This window comes from Epinephelus moara, chromosome 14, assembly GCF_006386435.1.
Source record: "Epinephelus moara isolate mb chromosome 14, YSFRI_EMoa_1.0, whole genome shotgun sequence".
Classification (NCBI taxonomy): Eukaryota; Metazoa; Chordata; class Actinopteri; order Perciformes; family Serranidae; genus Epinephelus; species Epinephelus moara.
In genome coordinates, this window is record NC_065519.1 from 11,747,148 (window position 1) to 11,763,920 (window position 16,773).

Here is a 16,773-nt window from a genome sequence, read left to right on the forward strand (position 1 = left end):
GAGCTAATTTATTATCTAGGCCTAACCGCCATATCAATTTTTACTAAACTTGGTAGATATGTAGAACAGGACGCCTCAAGGTGACTGGAGAAATGTAACTCTAATTGGCAACTGGGTGGCGCTATAACAACAGAAAAATGCTTCAAAATGGCTAAAATGCGACCGATCGCTGTGGCTCCCCCTGTGGCCCAGTGTTGTTGTTTTTTTCTAATTTTTGGTATGACTAAGTCATGGTATGGTATGCTGTACATAATCACGGAAACTGTCAGTGTGTCGTTCTGTCCCACATTTTTCTGCTCACTGACGTGGTCAATCTATGTGAAACTGCACATAGGCATTGAGGATTGGCATAGGTAGAAGGTGACAAAGCTACCAATGGGTATGGACTAGTTATTATAATTACTATTTTAATATTGTTTATTACTATTATTTGTTTTTATATAATGCCATAAATTCTAACTTTGGGAGGTTTGTATATGTTTTGTGTAACTTCTTAAATGTTTAAAATCAGTAAACGTGTTTACAAAATGACCTTTTCGAGGAATTAAAAAAAAAAAAACTGCTTTAAAAGCCTTTTAAGTTTCTGTAATATATCATAATTTCCTCTCTTATATCTATTTTATATTGCTGTAAAATAATCAACAAGTTTCTCCTTCAAACAGCTGTATTTAATCAAGTTTCTTGCCCAAAACTACATTTCACAAGATAAAATTGTACACATTATGAGATCGCCATAATTTACCTTTTCCCAATACTCATTTTTACTTTAAAACACTTGAATGCATCATAATGTAACTCTATGCAACCTCCATCAGCAGTTAGTTCTGGCCACCAGCTGCTACCAGCTGGAGTTTCAACGGTATGAGATTTTCGTAGAATGATAACCATCTCAGAAAGTATTGCAGTTTCACGGTATCAGGGTATTACTGAATTTATATTACTATCAGTTTGAATTACCCTTAAAGGAATGAAAACAGAAGGGTTAGTGGTGGTTGAACCAACATTTAATTGCTGTAATTGAAACTTTAAACCATTTTGTTAATGGAGGTATGTGTGAAAAGACTCCCCTTAGAAAATAACTAAACTAAAGGGCAGATTCAACATACAGCATGCAAATTTTTTTTCCAGTGTCATAATAATATCGGCTGATACCAAAGTGCGGCCGACAAATCAGTACATCCCTCTAAGAATCATTGTGTTTGATACCTTAGAATGAGCTGTTTATATCTACATACAGAACAGGCCCCATCCATTCAACTCTGCCATGTTGTTGTACAGTAGCCCAGAACGGACAAATCTTTAGATAGGGTCATTCACGTTTTCATGTCGGCCACTGTAGCTCTTCTTTACGCTTGGTACATGGGAGAAGTTTCAGTTGGCTGCAATCTGCAACCTCACCACTAGATGCCACTAAATCCTACACACTAGACCCTTAAGAATCAATTTTGAAAGTAAGGAATTCAACTATTATTAGGTTAAGGTTTGTATAAAGGTTGAGGTAAAGTAAACTTGATTTGTATGGCACATTTTAAGAGTCTGGGAAAGTGCTTTACAAAGAGGAAAAAGAAAAAGAGGGAATAAAGAGTCTATAAAAACAAGAGCATGAAATGTAAAAACCACAAAAACTAATGTTATAAGATCAAGAAAATGCCAAAGAAACCGAGTCAGTTTGAAAATGCCACCAGGGAGTGAGAGAATGCTTCTAGGTCAACACGATGTCCTTACAAAACTCACAAGTGTGCCTTTGTGTGTGTGAACCTGTGCCTACCTTCAATGGCGAACGGCTTCCCCACAGTGAGCAGCTTGCACTCCGCGTCGATGGACACCTCAAAGTCCAGCAGGGCTTTGTCCATGATGAACGCATCCAGGGTAGGAGGATCTGTCCTTCACCACCAACACACAAACACAGATGAGTGAGAGGGAAGCGTTAATTGAAGACCTGCGGATCAGATTCACTCCCCAAACTTTGCTCGCACTCCTGGGACCTGTGCAGAAACCCCGTATTTGGGTCTGTCATCCTGTTGTGTCATTTATACAGAGAGGATGAGATTAACTGCATTCTAATACACTGTGTAAACACATACATCATTACCTAAACCAACAGCCTCTGTGGCGGACAGATAAGGCATTATACACCCTGCCGAAGACTCTCCTGCTCCGGCAATATCGATCCAATTGACCCTAATTGACCCCTAATTATAGACCGTTCCTCTGTGTGCAGCCTGAGCCGCTGACGGGAGATAAGTTTCAGGATAGCAAGCGAAACCCACTGCATTTGAATAATGTACCTGCGCACACACACATTGATACAGAAGAAGAATACACATTTCCTGACGCACAAACCCACAAACCACATTCGCATGCACCTAATTTGAATGGCAGACGGATAAACAAGCATAAATGCATGTATTGGAGGAAATCATGCACCCACACATAGACAGCCTAATGGAAAAGAAGAAGAAAAAACTAGAGCAGACTGATCAAATTACCTGAAACTTCTTGTTATTCAGGATGTTTGCCGCTAAACAAAAGGTTGACTTTACAAAGTCTTTGCTGTGCTGGCGAAGCAGAAACGTCTATTTTTCTCTGTCTAGGCCTGTCAAACAGGAGGCACAGGGAGAAGAGAGAGGAGACACTTCTTTCGGGACTAAAGAGGGTCGGAAGTTATCCGATGCCGGGCCTCGGGATAAGAGTGAAATGTGCGTGAGCGTGTACGGCATGAAAGTGTGTAAGTATAAGTTGAAAGCCTGTGTGGAGGTATGTGCTTGCACTGAGCCTATACATCTGTGTTCATGTGCAGTTGCATGTGTAGCCCGGAGCGATCTGTCTCTCCAGGAGAAGAAGGCTTTTGAGAGGTTTTTTTCTCCTCCTCTAAGATTTGAGTGCAGTATTGGGGTCAGTAGTTCTGCCAACACAGTATTTTACAGCCTCACTCCGGCTCTCTGCACTGCTGTGACTTCCACTTCTGCTTCGCCTCGCACGCAAACAAACGCCGCCTTCATCTTCCCTGTTCTCATCCTCTTTCTCTGAACAAGCGCTTTGTATCTTCCCACTTGTATCACAAAGTCAGCACATGCAGTATCTCAGCATCTCTGCTGGTGCTCTATGGAGCAGGCATTGTGTCGGAGAAGCGTGTGTGGTTATAGCTGGGAGTGTGTTTGCTGTGTGGTACAGAGTGTCTGTGTATCTGTAGTTGGGTAAGCCAGGATAAACACATTTTTGTCTTTGCAGCATGTCTGAATTCCAGTGATGGAATTATTACATTTAATCAAGTGCTGCACTGAAGTACATATCTGAGGTACTCTTGTGTACTGGAGCATTATTCATTCCATGGTACTTCATATTCCTCCTCCTCCTCCTCCTCTCTGTTTTAGAGGGAAACATTGTAGTTTGTACTCCTCTACATTAAGTTAACAGCTTTGGTTATTTGTTTTGTTACAGTTTAAGATCTTAAAAGTATATAAAATAATTCAAATTAGCTCCACTTCAACCAAGTACACTAAAATCTCACTTACACTAATGCATCAGCAAATGTATCACAATAACATCATTTAGTTTGCATTCTGAGTACTTTTACTCATGATACTTTAAAGGAATACTTCACCCCTAAATGACCATTTGTATATTAGCTACTATCCCCGAGTTATGTTGAATTCAGAAAGAAAACTTTGTTTTTCTCACAGCCTCTGGTGAACGAAGAATCCAAAAAAATTCATAGTCATAGGCAGCCGTCTTTACCAACAGCCGAACTGTAATATCAGAACATCTGTTTACAAACTCTTGCACACAGTGCCGACCTGTGGCATAGGCAGTATAAGCGAACGCTAAGGGCGCCGTAGTCCATAGGGGGCGCCACAAATGGGGGAAGAAAAAAAAATCTAAATGTTAATTCTTTACTATCTTTTTATCAGTACTATTACTGCTATTATTTTGGATTATTACATAAGGCCATAACTACACGACAAAGCCTACTACATAATAAAGAGGCCTTTTTTTTCTGGGTTCCTGCCGCCCCCTGACCCCCTCTCCAGCTCACACTTAACCTGCTCTCTGGGGGAGATGGGCGAGTTATCTGATGTCATGTAAACCCCTAAACATGCTGTACCATTATCATTTCAAAACGACCTATACTTTCTGGTGCCCACTCAACAATCACTACACTACTGAGAGGAGTGGATGTGGAGAGAAAGAACATGCCAAAAAACAAACAGAACAAATCTGTGTGCAACAGCAGAAGGACAGCTAGTGAAGTTAGCTGTTAGCTGTTAGCAGCTAGTTATCGTAATCTCTTATCAGGTGGTAGCCACAACCAACAGCTTGTGGAGGTTGCATTGATTTACTGTGTGAAGCATTCAAGCTCTATTCAGTAAAAAGGAGCATTGGGTGAAGGTAAATTATAACATTCTCATGATGTGTTCAATGGAATCTTGTAAAATGGCCCTTTTGGTGAGAAACTTGAAAAATCCGGCTGTTTGAAGGAGAAATTTATTGATGTTTTCACAGCACTATAAAATAGAAATTAGAGGAGAATTATGATGTATCATATAAAGTAAAAATGCTTTTTGCTTATTTTTTTAAAGATGTTTTTCATGTGAAAGAAGGTTATGTTAAAGGTTGTTTCATAAATGTGTATTATTGAATTTGTGCTCACTCAAAGGTTGTGTAATGAAGGACTGAACGACTTTAAAACTGTTCATTCATTTTATTATCGTGCAGATTTTTTTTGGTTTTCTGGCACAAAAAAAGAATAAATAACAACAAAAAAACAAAACAAACACCATTATATATATATATAAAAAAAAACATCATTATCGGCTATTTGGAAAATTGTTATTTTAAACACTGATATCTGTATCGGCCCAGAATTCAAAAATCAGTGCATCCCTAGTTCAATTAAAAAGTTAATTTGTGCATTTTATTATCATTTTACAATGTCATATTTTATTTTTTATTCCTCTAAACATGTTAATTTGTAATTTAAAGTTAAGTTTGCCTAGGGCACCAAATGTGCCCTCACACAACTCGTGTAGTATAATCCAAGTCTCATTTATCCAGTTGTATCTCCAGTGCTTCCTGAACACATGCATTTTCATTAAAACATGACTATTCAAAAGACTTCCACATAAACAGTGCAGATGCACTCCTCCTCCGTGCCTGGGACTATTTATAAGATCTTGTTTTAAATCAAATTTTAGCAATTTTGCATGTGTTTGGGAAGTGCTGAGCGTCTGGCTGGGTAAATGAGACTTGGATTATACTGCACAAGTTGTGTGAGAGTTTGTAAACAGCTGCTTTAATATGGTTTTACAGATGTTGATCATGGTCCCCTATGACTTTAATTCATCAAGAGTTCTCGTCAGTTTTTGGATTCTTCGTTCGCAGTGGAGGCATGCTGCAAAATCAAAGTTTTCTCCACAAATTGAACACAACACGGGCTGAGCAACTGAAATACAAATAATCATTTGGGGGCTTCTTTGGAGTACATTCTGCAATAATATGTGCTTTTACTTAAATTATATTGTGACTGCACAACGTGTACTTTATAGTGTATAGTGCAGTTAGCAGTAAAGGATCTGATTTAATTGAATTAATGTATTCTGTGTGTCCACGTAAGAGTTCAAATGACCCCAATGTGTGTTTAATTCATGTTATTAAAGCTCGTAATTAAAGTTATTAGATCAGACGGGAATAAAACACGATGTTTTAATTTCAATTAAAAGAAAAGGATAGAAATTAAACTAAAACAACTGGCTCATACTAAATCTCCTCTCCCAGCCTATGAGGTGTGCTGCTTTCCTTCCTCTGCAAAGACCACAGCACTATAAATAGAGCCATGAGATGCCACGTCAGTGACATGGACACCAGTACCCTGGGTATGATTCAGCTGTCAGAGTATTCTGGTCATGTGTTTACATGTGTGAATATTATATCCTGGTTGCAGATTTTGAGAAACACAAATATCCTGGCTGTTCTAATTTAATAGGAACAAGGACACTGTGGCAAGGTTTGTGTGCACTCCTCCTCAACTCAAGATACGCAGTGGTTACTAATTCAAAAAGAATATATAACAAAGGATGTAATGATAATCCACATGCGCAAATGAGATTGAAAGTCTGACACCAGTAATGTGAAGGATAAATGTGTCCTGTCTTCCATTACTGATGATCAGATGGAGAGGATAAATCCAACAAACCATGAAAGGCAGCAGAGTTCACGCAGACAGAAACCAAAGTGGGTTCATCCTCAACCGCTGAGGTTATTCAGTACTTTGAGAAATGACAGATCTTTTTAGATGTGGAGGTACAAACATGCCTTCATTGGCACATACAAGTCAAGTATCGAGGGAGCTGAATAAACAGGTTACATGTTACAAGAAATCATCATAGAACCGCTCAAAGAAATTAAGGGAACACCTAAACCACACATCAGATCCTTGATGAACTAATAATTCAAGTTGAAAATCTTTACTGATGTACATTGTATAATTTGTTGAGAACAAACCAAACTCATCAGCCCACTGAGGGCTGGATTCAAAGTCACACCGAAAATCAAAGTAAAAATTTAAATCACAGGCTGATCCAGTTTGAGTGAATTTTATCACAGCAACTCATAATATGACTCTGGGCATGCTCCTGATGAGCTGGCAGATAGTGTCCTGGGGGATCTCTGGATCAGGGCATCAGTGAGCTCATGGACAGTCTGTGGCAGTAGTTGATGGCGTCAGACGCACCAATACATCACATCCCATAGGTTCTCAGTTGGTTTTAGGTCAGGGGAACGAGAGGGCCAGTCAATGGCATCAGTGCCTTCATCATCCAGGAACTGCCTACACACTCTGGCCACATGAGCACCAGGAGGAACCCAGGGCCCACTACACCAGTGTGGTCTGACAGTTCTGATGATTTCATCCCAGTACCTAACAGGAGGCAGGGTACTGTTGGCTATGACATGGAGCTCTGTGTGACCCTCCAATGATATGCCTCCCCAGACCATCACTGACCCACTGCCAAACCAGTCATGCTGGATGATGATCACCACGGCGTCTCCAGACTCTTTCACGCCTGTCACATGTGCTCAGTGTGAACCTGCTCTCATCTGTGAAGAGAACGGGGCGCCAGTGGTGGATGTGTCAATTCTGGTGTTCTCTGGCGAACGCCAATTGAGCTGCACAGTGCTGGGCTGTGAGCACAGGTCCCACTAGAGGACGTCGGGCCCTCATTCCACCCTTATGGAGTCTGTTTCTGACAGTGTGGTCAGAAACATGCACACCAGTAGCCTGCTGGAGGTCATTTTGTAGGGCTCTGGCAGTGCTCCTCCTGTTCCTCCTCACACAAAGGAGCAGATACCGGTCCTGCTGCTGGGTTGATGCCCTTCTACGACCCTGTACAGCTCTCCTTGTGTAACAGCCGCTCTTCTAGTATCTCCTCCATGCTCTTGAGACTGTGCTGGGAGACACAGCAAACTTTCTTGTGCCATCCTGGAGGAGCTGGACTACCTGTGCAACCTGACTGGGCTGCAGGTACCGCCTCATGCTACCAGTAGTGACAAGGACACAAAACTAGAGAAGAATCAGTCAGGAAGGATAAGGAGAGAGCAACTGTCTGTGGACACCACATGTAAAACCATTCCCTTTTGAGGCTTGTCTTGCTTTTGCCTCTCCATTGCACCTGTTGTCACTTTGATTTGCACCAAAGCAGCTGAAACTGATTCACAATCACTTGTGCTTCCTGAATGGACAGATTGAAAACCCTGGAGTTTAACTAACTTGGTGTTAAACTATAAGTTCATCAACGTGACCTTCTTGATCTCTCAGGTCATCTGGTAGCAGTCGCCTCACCATTTCAAGAGTAACAACCAAACATGAGGAAGCAGCATTTAGTCAGCATGCTGCAAAGAGCTGTCGAGAAAACTTCTAAAAGATATAAGACTCTCCTCAACTTAGACTACCTTTAAATCCAGGTTAAAACTCTTATTTCCTCCCCTGCCTTTGAATGAACCATAACCACTCTCTATCATCCTGAACTACTTTCCATTTATTTCTGCAGAAATTCTTTCAGAATTGTTCCTATTCCTTAAATTGTGTTGTATTCAGTGTTTTAATGCATTATGTAAAGTACTTTAACTGCTTTTGTGAATAATCGTGTTATATAAATAAACTTGCCTTGCCTCGCCGCTTTCATCTTCTCACAATCCCCTTCTGACACCCGATTCATCCATTCATCCTCGGCCCTCGTTTCATCAATTTGTCCCTGGCCCTCATTCATCTCCACATTCAGCACTTTTAATTAACTAAAATATTTTCCCTCTAACGGGTAAGACTCTTTTTTTAATGTAATTTATGTAATTCATAGGCTTTCACCTCACTTTTACCTCGTGCTAAAACGTAGCGTCTCTGGATAGGGGAAAAGCTCACACTGATGCAGGGTGTAAATATTTGCAGCTCACAAAGTGATGAGTACTTGATGGTATCTCTGTCAGATGCGAAAGCAAACAGCGTGTTCACTATAATAAGAAAACATCCACCGACGGGTTCGACACATCACTGCAGACGGTGGGAGATCAAAGGGAAAATCAACCCTAAAACACAAATTACGTTGATGTTAGATAGAAATGTCAGAAGGTGCCAACATTAAAAACAGCCTCGATTCGAATTGATGTCGTCGGGTGACACATTTTGGAGTTGGTACACTGACACTTGATTTGCAGGCTTTTAGAAGTTTTGATTAAAATATCGGATCTAAATCTTATTGAAGGGCGTTCAACTGTTGAATCAGACTGTCTCAGACTGACATTATTCACTGTCTATACATGACCTCCAGGTGACATCGTGAACTGTTTTACAGTCCCTCTCCAGTTCTATCCATCCATTTTAGTCCGCTTATCCAGGGCCGGGTCGAGGGGGCAGCAGGCCCTGGATAAGCGCCCCAGACATCCCTCTCCCCAGCAACACTTTCCAGCTCCTCCTGGGGGACCTCAAGGTGTTCCCAGGCCAGATGAGATATGTAATCCCTCCAGCATGTTCTGGGTCTGCCCCGGGGCCTCCTACCAGTGGGATGTGCCCGTAACTCCTCTAACAGGAGGCGCCCAGGAGGCATCCTGATCAGATGCCCGAACCACCTCAACTGACCCCTTTAAACGCGAAGAAGCAGCAGCTCTACTCCGAGCTCCCTCCAGATGTTGGAGCTCCTTACCCTATCTCTAAGGCTGAGCCCAGCCACCCTTCTGAGGACATTCATTTTGGCCGCTTGTATCCGCGACCTCATTCTTTCGGTCACTACCCAGAGCTCATGACCATAGGTGAGGGTTGGGACGTAGATGGACCAGTAACTCGACAGCTTCGCCTTTCAGCTCAGCTCCCTCTTCACCATGACAGACCGGTGCAGCGCTCGCATCACTGGAGAAGTTGCACCAAACCGCCGATCCATCTCACGCTCCATTCTAGACATGTTTTAAAAATTGTAAAAATGCTTATACTGATACTATATTTTAACATGGTTTTCCCACATACTGTGAAAAGAGTCTGGAAGCAGATTAATGCTGCATTCATACTGCGAGCAACAATGCAACAGTGTGACCAGGTACACTGCTGGTAGATCTGAGTAGGGCAAAGGCCTCGGTGACCCCTGTTTCCATCCCGGGGGTCAGTGTGGATATTGTGGAGGACTACAAGTACCTTCAATTCAATTTTCAATTTTATTTATAAAGCCCAATATCACAAATCACAATTTGCCTCACAGGGCTTTACAGCATACGACATCCCTCTGTCCTTTGGACCCTCACAGCCTTGCACACTTATAACAAACCAGACTGGACTAAGAACACTGAAGCCCTCTACAAAAAAGGCCAGAGTCACCTCTATTCTCTGAGGAGGCTGAGGTCCTTAAACATCTGCCGGACAATGCTGAGGATGTCTTATGAGTCTGTGGTGGCCAGTGCGATCCTGTTTGCTGTTGTGTGCTGGGGCAGCAGGTTGAGGGTAGCAGACACCAACAGACTCAATAAACTGATTCGCAAGGCCAGTAACATGGTGGGGGTGGAGCTGGACTCTCTGGTTGCAGTGTCAGAGAGGAGGATGGGGTCTAAGTTACATCTTATCTTGGACAATGTCTCCCACCCACTCTTTGACATGCTGGTCAAACAGGAGCATATTCAGTGACAGACTCATTCCCCCAAGTTGCACCACTGAGCACGACAGGAAGTCATTGCTGCCTGTGCCAATAGAAATGCATTTGGACTTGTTTTCATCTACTGCATTTATAATTCATAATTATCTATTGGGTGCAATAACTGCCACAATATTCTTGTGGCAGTTGAGGTATTTAGTATCGACTCTATTCTCACCAATACCTCTTGAATGTATATATTTATTCAACATACAATGCAGATAACTGTACATATTTCTTATGTTTACTCTTATTTTATTTTTGTTTTATTTTATTGATGTATATATTGTAGTTAAAATTTTCACACAGTCTCAGCACAGTGATGATATATATTTTATTTTTAATATCTTAAGTACCAGTGTTAAACACTGTGGCATAATGCACATTTAATTTTTATTTTTAATGCACATTTTTATTCCAATTTTTTTTATTGCTATATATTTACATACTTCTATTTCATACTCTTATTCTTACTTTTTGTAATTCTCTATTCTTTACATCGGAGTGACTGTAACCAATCACAATGTCCTCCTTGGGGATCAATAAGGTTTTTCTGATTCTGATTCTGATTATTGACTAGTGTTACTCAAGCTCTGGTTAAGATACGTCTAGTTTTCTATTGGGTATTGATACTTATTCTTGATGTAAACAAGATTTGGATGTGTATTTTTTAGAGAATGCAAGTTAACAATAAGAATTTAAGCATTTACTCTCAAGAACATATTTAATGGAATTTTTGGGGTATGTTGAAGATTGTCACTAAGCTGATTTTACTTTTACCGCTTTATTCCTCCATTTCTATTTATAATGTTGATAGTTAACTTATTGTAATGTCTTCCCACCGCACGTGGGTAATGTGACTGATTGCAAACTCACAGCCACTCCTACTTAAGACGGCTTCTCTTTGTTACAAAACTGTTTGCCTGATGAAAGTCTAGTCACCGAAACGTTGCAGCATTAAAATCATTATTTTTGCAGGTTAGACAGTGTGCCGGAGTCACAAGTTTTATTCTTCTCATCCCTCTCCTACGCACCTGTTTGAAAACAGATGTGCAAGGTATTCCTTCATTTTAACATAGATATGTCGTCACGCATTTGTGTATGCTACAAAGCACCTCGACTGAACGTCATCAAAGGTTTGTATTTGGCTGAAAAAAAATCTATGCTTTTGATCAGTGTCTGAACCCCATTTTAACATCACCTTTCACTGCCACATTGTGTCGCTGTGTGCAACACACAATACCACAGCTAGAAACAAAAACATATGATTGCTTAACATTTCACTGCATCATTCGAGAGCTGAGAAAAAGTTGAGGCCAGCTTAACTTTAATTTGCAGTGCGTCATGCCTATCTGCAGCGACAAGTGACGAGCATCAGTTTGTAACATCATGTTACTGACTTCCACTGAAAATGCCTTGTAGCCTGTTGCTGTATCGCTCATAGTGTGAACACTGTAAGTCTTTCTCCCTCATTGAGAAATATGCTTGCAGTAGGTGTTGCTCTCTGCAGTGCTGCTAATGCTAAGTTGACCAGTGAAAGAGCAGTGTGCATTAAGATGGCTAGCGTTAGCATTAGAGGAAACCGCTAAGAGATTCAGTCATACATGTTTGAACCTCAGTCTGACTCAGAATCAAAGAGTCTGTTGTGCAACAAAATCATTGACCAGCTGATCAGAATGTCAAGTGTAGCTAGCGTATTTTGTTAGCTTGTAGGCTAACAGGAAGTGGCTGGCACTGCATTCCTGTTATGGAAACACACAATAATATCTGCTACAATGGGGTTTTTGGTAGATAGTGCAAGGAAGCTTCAGGGTCCAATTTACATGCAAAACACTCTACCCTGTTTGCTGTCAAAACTTTGAATATGCTAATGCTAACTCTGCTCTCTGCACTGACAAGGCCGCTCTGTGCAGGAAGTTTCAGGTTTCTTAGCCTGTATTTGATAAGCGTTTCCCATATTAGAAAGCAAATGGCTTTTGTATTAGTGACATACTTGATCTAACTTGCCCAAAGTATGTTTGACTCTCAGATTTTGGGGAAGTGCACATCGTCCCCTTGAGTAGAAGGATGTAAAAACACCTCTCTTGTGACAAACTTTGCAAAGCTACAAGCCTGCACAGTCAAGGTCAGACATTTCAGGGGACGTAAACATAAGAAAATCACAGTTTTTAAGTATTTCCTGCAGGATATTAGAGAAGCAACACATGAATTCTATTTTGAGGAGATGATTTTCCGATGTTTACAGTAGGTTCTGTATTAAAATAGCCTCAGACTGCTGTAAATCTGCCACGTTTGCTCTTGTTGTCAGGAGTCAGACTTGTTATGCACGGTGCGCATGGAAAATAAGTGCACAGAATACAGACAACCGCAGATAACAAATGTAAACGTGACTGGATTGTTTAGGTCTGGATTGCATTTTAATGAGGCTTTTTTTTTTTTTTTTTTAAACAAATGTACACTGTGTGCATGTCTTACTTCAACATATGTACGCCTTCTGGGGTGGTGGGCTGATTAAAGCGTCTCATGTAGTCGTGCATCTCCGGGAAGCTCTTCTTCATGTAATCCTCAGCGCTGCTCTCCCTCACCGTCCCAAAACGGAAGCCCAGGGATGGATGGTGCAGCTGTGGAGGTGACACAGGAAGACATGAGTGTGGAGATGGTGGTGGAGGTGATAAAAGAGGGGGGGGGGGGGGGGGGGGTATCATGATGGGGTGCATATCAAATTCACTGTAGCCCTGAACTCCCCACAGGGTTTAGGGATATGGAAAGTGATAATCCTTCACAAATAATTCCACTCTATACTCATTAGCCTGTCCTTGTGTAAGATTAGTTTGTGTGTACATGTGGGTCTGTATATGTGTATGGGGCGCTGACATGCATGCAGTTTCAACTTTGTGTCCTTGCATGCAGTCTGACCTTCTCGTCGTGAATTCCCGAGACCTGCTCGAAGGTCTTCTCCCCGACCATGACTGCGGCTAAGTTTGCAGTGTAGCTCGACAGCACCAGTAAGCAGAAGATGGCCCAGAGGTTCATCAGGAAGCGCCCGGTCCAGCATTTAGGAGTCTGCAGAGCGGAGACGCATGCCAAGAGAGATTGTTTGCTTTCGTCTAATTAATAAAATAATTAACAGATCAAAAAGAGAAGAAAAAATAGCAGATCTAAAAATACCTCAGCACAAAACTGGAAAATGTCAGGATGTCTGGACAGAAATGAAACAGACTGACAACAAACAACATGGAGGAAACTGAGATAAGAAAAATTCTACAGGGGTTGTACACGGATTAAAAATACAAATGCGTGCGGAGAGGTGCTTTCAGGCTGCACATAAATGTAGAGCCCCACGAGACTCTCAACCTGCCCTCCTCTCATTCTCACCCTCCTTAAAAATCACAATTTAACCCAGAGTAAGGGTAATCAAGTTAATCAAAACAGACCAGAAGAGGAGCTAATGCAGAGAAGGAAAAAAAAATCTAACAAGTGTGACTGTTTCTGAGGCACATCAGAAATATCTTTCCATGAAATTGCCTGCCTAGGGGAATGAATCCACCTGAACACTGTGATCATTTATTTATTCCTCCAATTAAAATCCACTTAACTGAAAAAAGAGATGAATTTCTAGTGTTTTAAAAGGCTTGGGATTAATGAGGCATTAATTATACAAACAAGGTTGTAACCCATTATTACGGAGGTGTTCGGTATGTTTTCAACTCTTTGCATAATTAGATGGTGAATTGGAAGGAGAGAAAGGGAGGATGCCGTGCACACTGTGAACACAGATTCTTCAAGAAGAAATGTGGACCAGGCTAGACGAAAACAGGCTTTTAATTTCGGGCCTGTAACGGGCAATTTTACATCTGAAATGGCAACTGTTGCTGGCAGATTTCATCAGTGGTAGCTAGCTAGCTAATGAAGCTTATGTTAGTCCCATGAGTTGGTTGAAGACACTGACTATGACTGGCGCTTTTTTCAGCAGTGTAGTGGATTGTAGAGCTAGTTTTCAGTATAAAGAAAAAATGTAAGATCAGACTGTCAGACTGTCTAACACAACCCCCATACTATTCACACAGTATGCTTTAACGATAAAGTTACAAGAGAAAAGGCTTTAAGGATACGGGCTAACTAGTATGTTTGGCAAAGATAAATTGAGTATAGCGTAAGTTCAGGTAGGAACACGATGTCAAGCTCAGCTCACATCCCAGCTATATCACCTGATCTCAAACACCTCAAGCAGTTGATTGATGGAAGGGAGTCAGCTGATAGATCACGATTCCTTTCTATGCAACCAATTGGCAAATCTCACTCAGGGTGCCCTATTTAAACTGCTCTGACCTTCCTACTGTTGCTGCTTCCTCTGCAAGCCACTTTGCAACCCGCCTCCACCCCTGCTCCTCCTTTTCATGCTGTGTCTGACTTATCAATGTCAAACTGTTTGTCACTGATGCTGCTCTGTTCTGTTCCCAGGGGATCCTGCCTCAGGCTTTCCATGTAGGCGCATGGAAGGGCAGGGAGGTGTGCTCTCTCTGCCTTAAGGCTTTCTGCGTAGGCCTAGGAAAAGCAGAGAGGTCCCAGAACAGAGCCATACTGCCAAATATAATACTGCAAATAGAAATAAAGTTCACTTTGACTAAAGTGGTCCTGACTGAACACTATTTCAGGTAACATTGGCTAGGGTTGTAGAGGTCCTAAAGGGGTAGCCAAAATCTTGGCTTGTGTTGCTCATAGCACCAAAAAAAAAAAAAAAAATGGTTGAAAAACTTGACAGCAATGTCTCCCTCCAGAATCAATACCCTATTACTCAAGATATTCCACAGACCTTTCTGTGAGCTGTTTAAATAGACGGTTAAGAGTTTTTTTTTGTTTTTTTGAAATGGCAGTTTCTGGTTCTGCATCAGTTGTTTTCATTCAATCAACAGACATTTATGTCAATCATGGTTCCTCTTGTGCTGGGAGAGTACATACTCTAAAATAGGAGCTTAAAATGTCCCTCAAAATGGCATTCTAACAGCTATGATCGTTCTTACTTTTTGTAATGAGGACACAACGTAAAGCAGGGTTTTAGAACTATGAAAAAGTTCCATTCATCCATTTTCATCCGCTTGTCCAGGGACCGGGTCGTGGGGGCGGCAGGCCAAGCAAATGATCCATGATCTTCCAGCTCCTCCTGGGGGACCCCAAGGCGTTCCCAGACTGGATGAAATATGTAATCCCTCCAGCGTGTTCTGGGTCTGCCCCGGAGCCTCCTACCAGTGGGACGTGCCTGGAACGTCTCTAACAGGAGGTGCCAAGGAGGCATCCTGATCAGATGCCCGGACCACCACTGACCCCTTTGGACGTGGAGTAGCCATGGCTCAACTCCCAACTCCCTCTGGATGTCTGTGCTCCATGAAAAAGTTCCTCTGGTCTGGGCTGAGCTGTAACATTAGCTAGCTAAGTGATGCTAGATGAGCTAGCAGTAGGTGGATACTTCCTTCTGCGTGGTGATGTGGTCGGCAAATGGAGTCCAGAAGACAGAAAATAGTTCCTACACATAACTGTTCACAACAAATGCTTATCTTGAGAAATCGTGTCATGATTTCTATAAAGAGACATTGCTGTTGAGACTTCAAATGTATTTTTTTGCTGATTTGAGCACCACAAGCTGAGTACCATCTAGTTCCATTACACTGGGGAGAAGGCAGACATCTCTACGGCTGACTTCTCCAACACTCAGCAGCTCACACCAAAACAATCTAAACTGAAAAATAGCATGTAAGAGGAAAAATATCTTTGATTCTGGGGTAAACTGACCTTTAAAACCAAATCCAATACAAAGAAGAACGGAGCTGCTACATTACCCTCTGCTAGTATCCAAGTCTAGCTTCCACACAATGGACACATGCTATGCAGTGAATGTGAACAGATTGTTTTAACCTAGTTTGTAATCCCACAAACTAATGTAGTTAGTTAATGATGTGCTCCTTGGCCTTGGAAGTAATGCTTGGTTACACCTGTACAATAGGTATTAAGCTAATAGCCACACATAATAGCGATTGCAGCATTTTTATAGCATTTTTGTGTCTTTGTTTTGAAAAGAACAAAAACTGCTTTTCCATTCATTTATTTGTTTCGAATTCTTTTAAAATGGTCCAAATCGAATTAAGTCCGGACACTGCCATGAAGGTGACTCCAGGGAAACAAGCTATTATTAGCAATTTAGCAATCGATTTACTTGCCCACTGCCCTCCCCACAGCCTAAATAAACATGACTCTTTGGCTCTGACCCAGCACACAGAGGTTCAGAGTGTTGCTCAAGGGCATTTTAACAGGTCACACAGCTGCTAATAGACAAAACCTGTTAATTGACACATTGCCAGTTGCCAGGATCAAACCTGTGACCTTTCAATTATGGGAAGGTCTCTCTAATCACTTGGCCTCTGTTCCATCCGAGTCATTTGCACTGGTTCCTTTAGGGACAACTGAAGAAATATTCTAATGGCGTGCATACTCACTAAGAGGAGTTACAGGAATAATTTAAGCAAATGGTGTTCCAGGTATTTATCAGAATGTGCTGCATGAAAATTTGAAGCGCAAGCATAAGTTATCATAATGATGGATTCTGGCACAGTGTGCT

General features: G+C 41.6%; 1 protein-coding gene across 1 annotated transcript in view; it reads right to left on the minus strand.

Annotated features, from left to right (window-relative positions):
- The window catches only part of LOC126400413 (glutamate receptor ionotropic, NMDA 3B-like), a 135,142-nt gene that overhangs the window by 31,661 nt on the left and 86,708 nt on the right, over positions 1 to 16,773 (minus strand). The window contains exons 6-8 of the mRNA XM_050061074.1: positions 13,080 to 13,226; positions 12,639 to 12,784; positions 1,769 to 1,884 (exon numbers count right to left, since the gene is read on the minus strand). Of these exons, the coding sequence (XP_049917031.1) occupies positions 1,769 to 1,884; positions 12,639 to 12,784; positions 13,080 to 13,226 (409 nt within the window). The remainder of the gene's footprint in view (positions 1 to 1,768; positions 1,885 to 12,638; positions 12,785 to 13,079; positions 13,227 to 16,773) is intronic.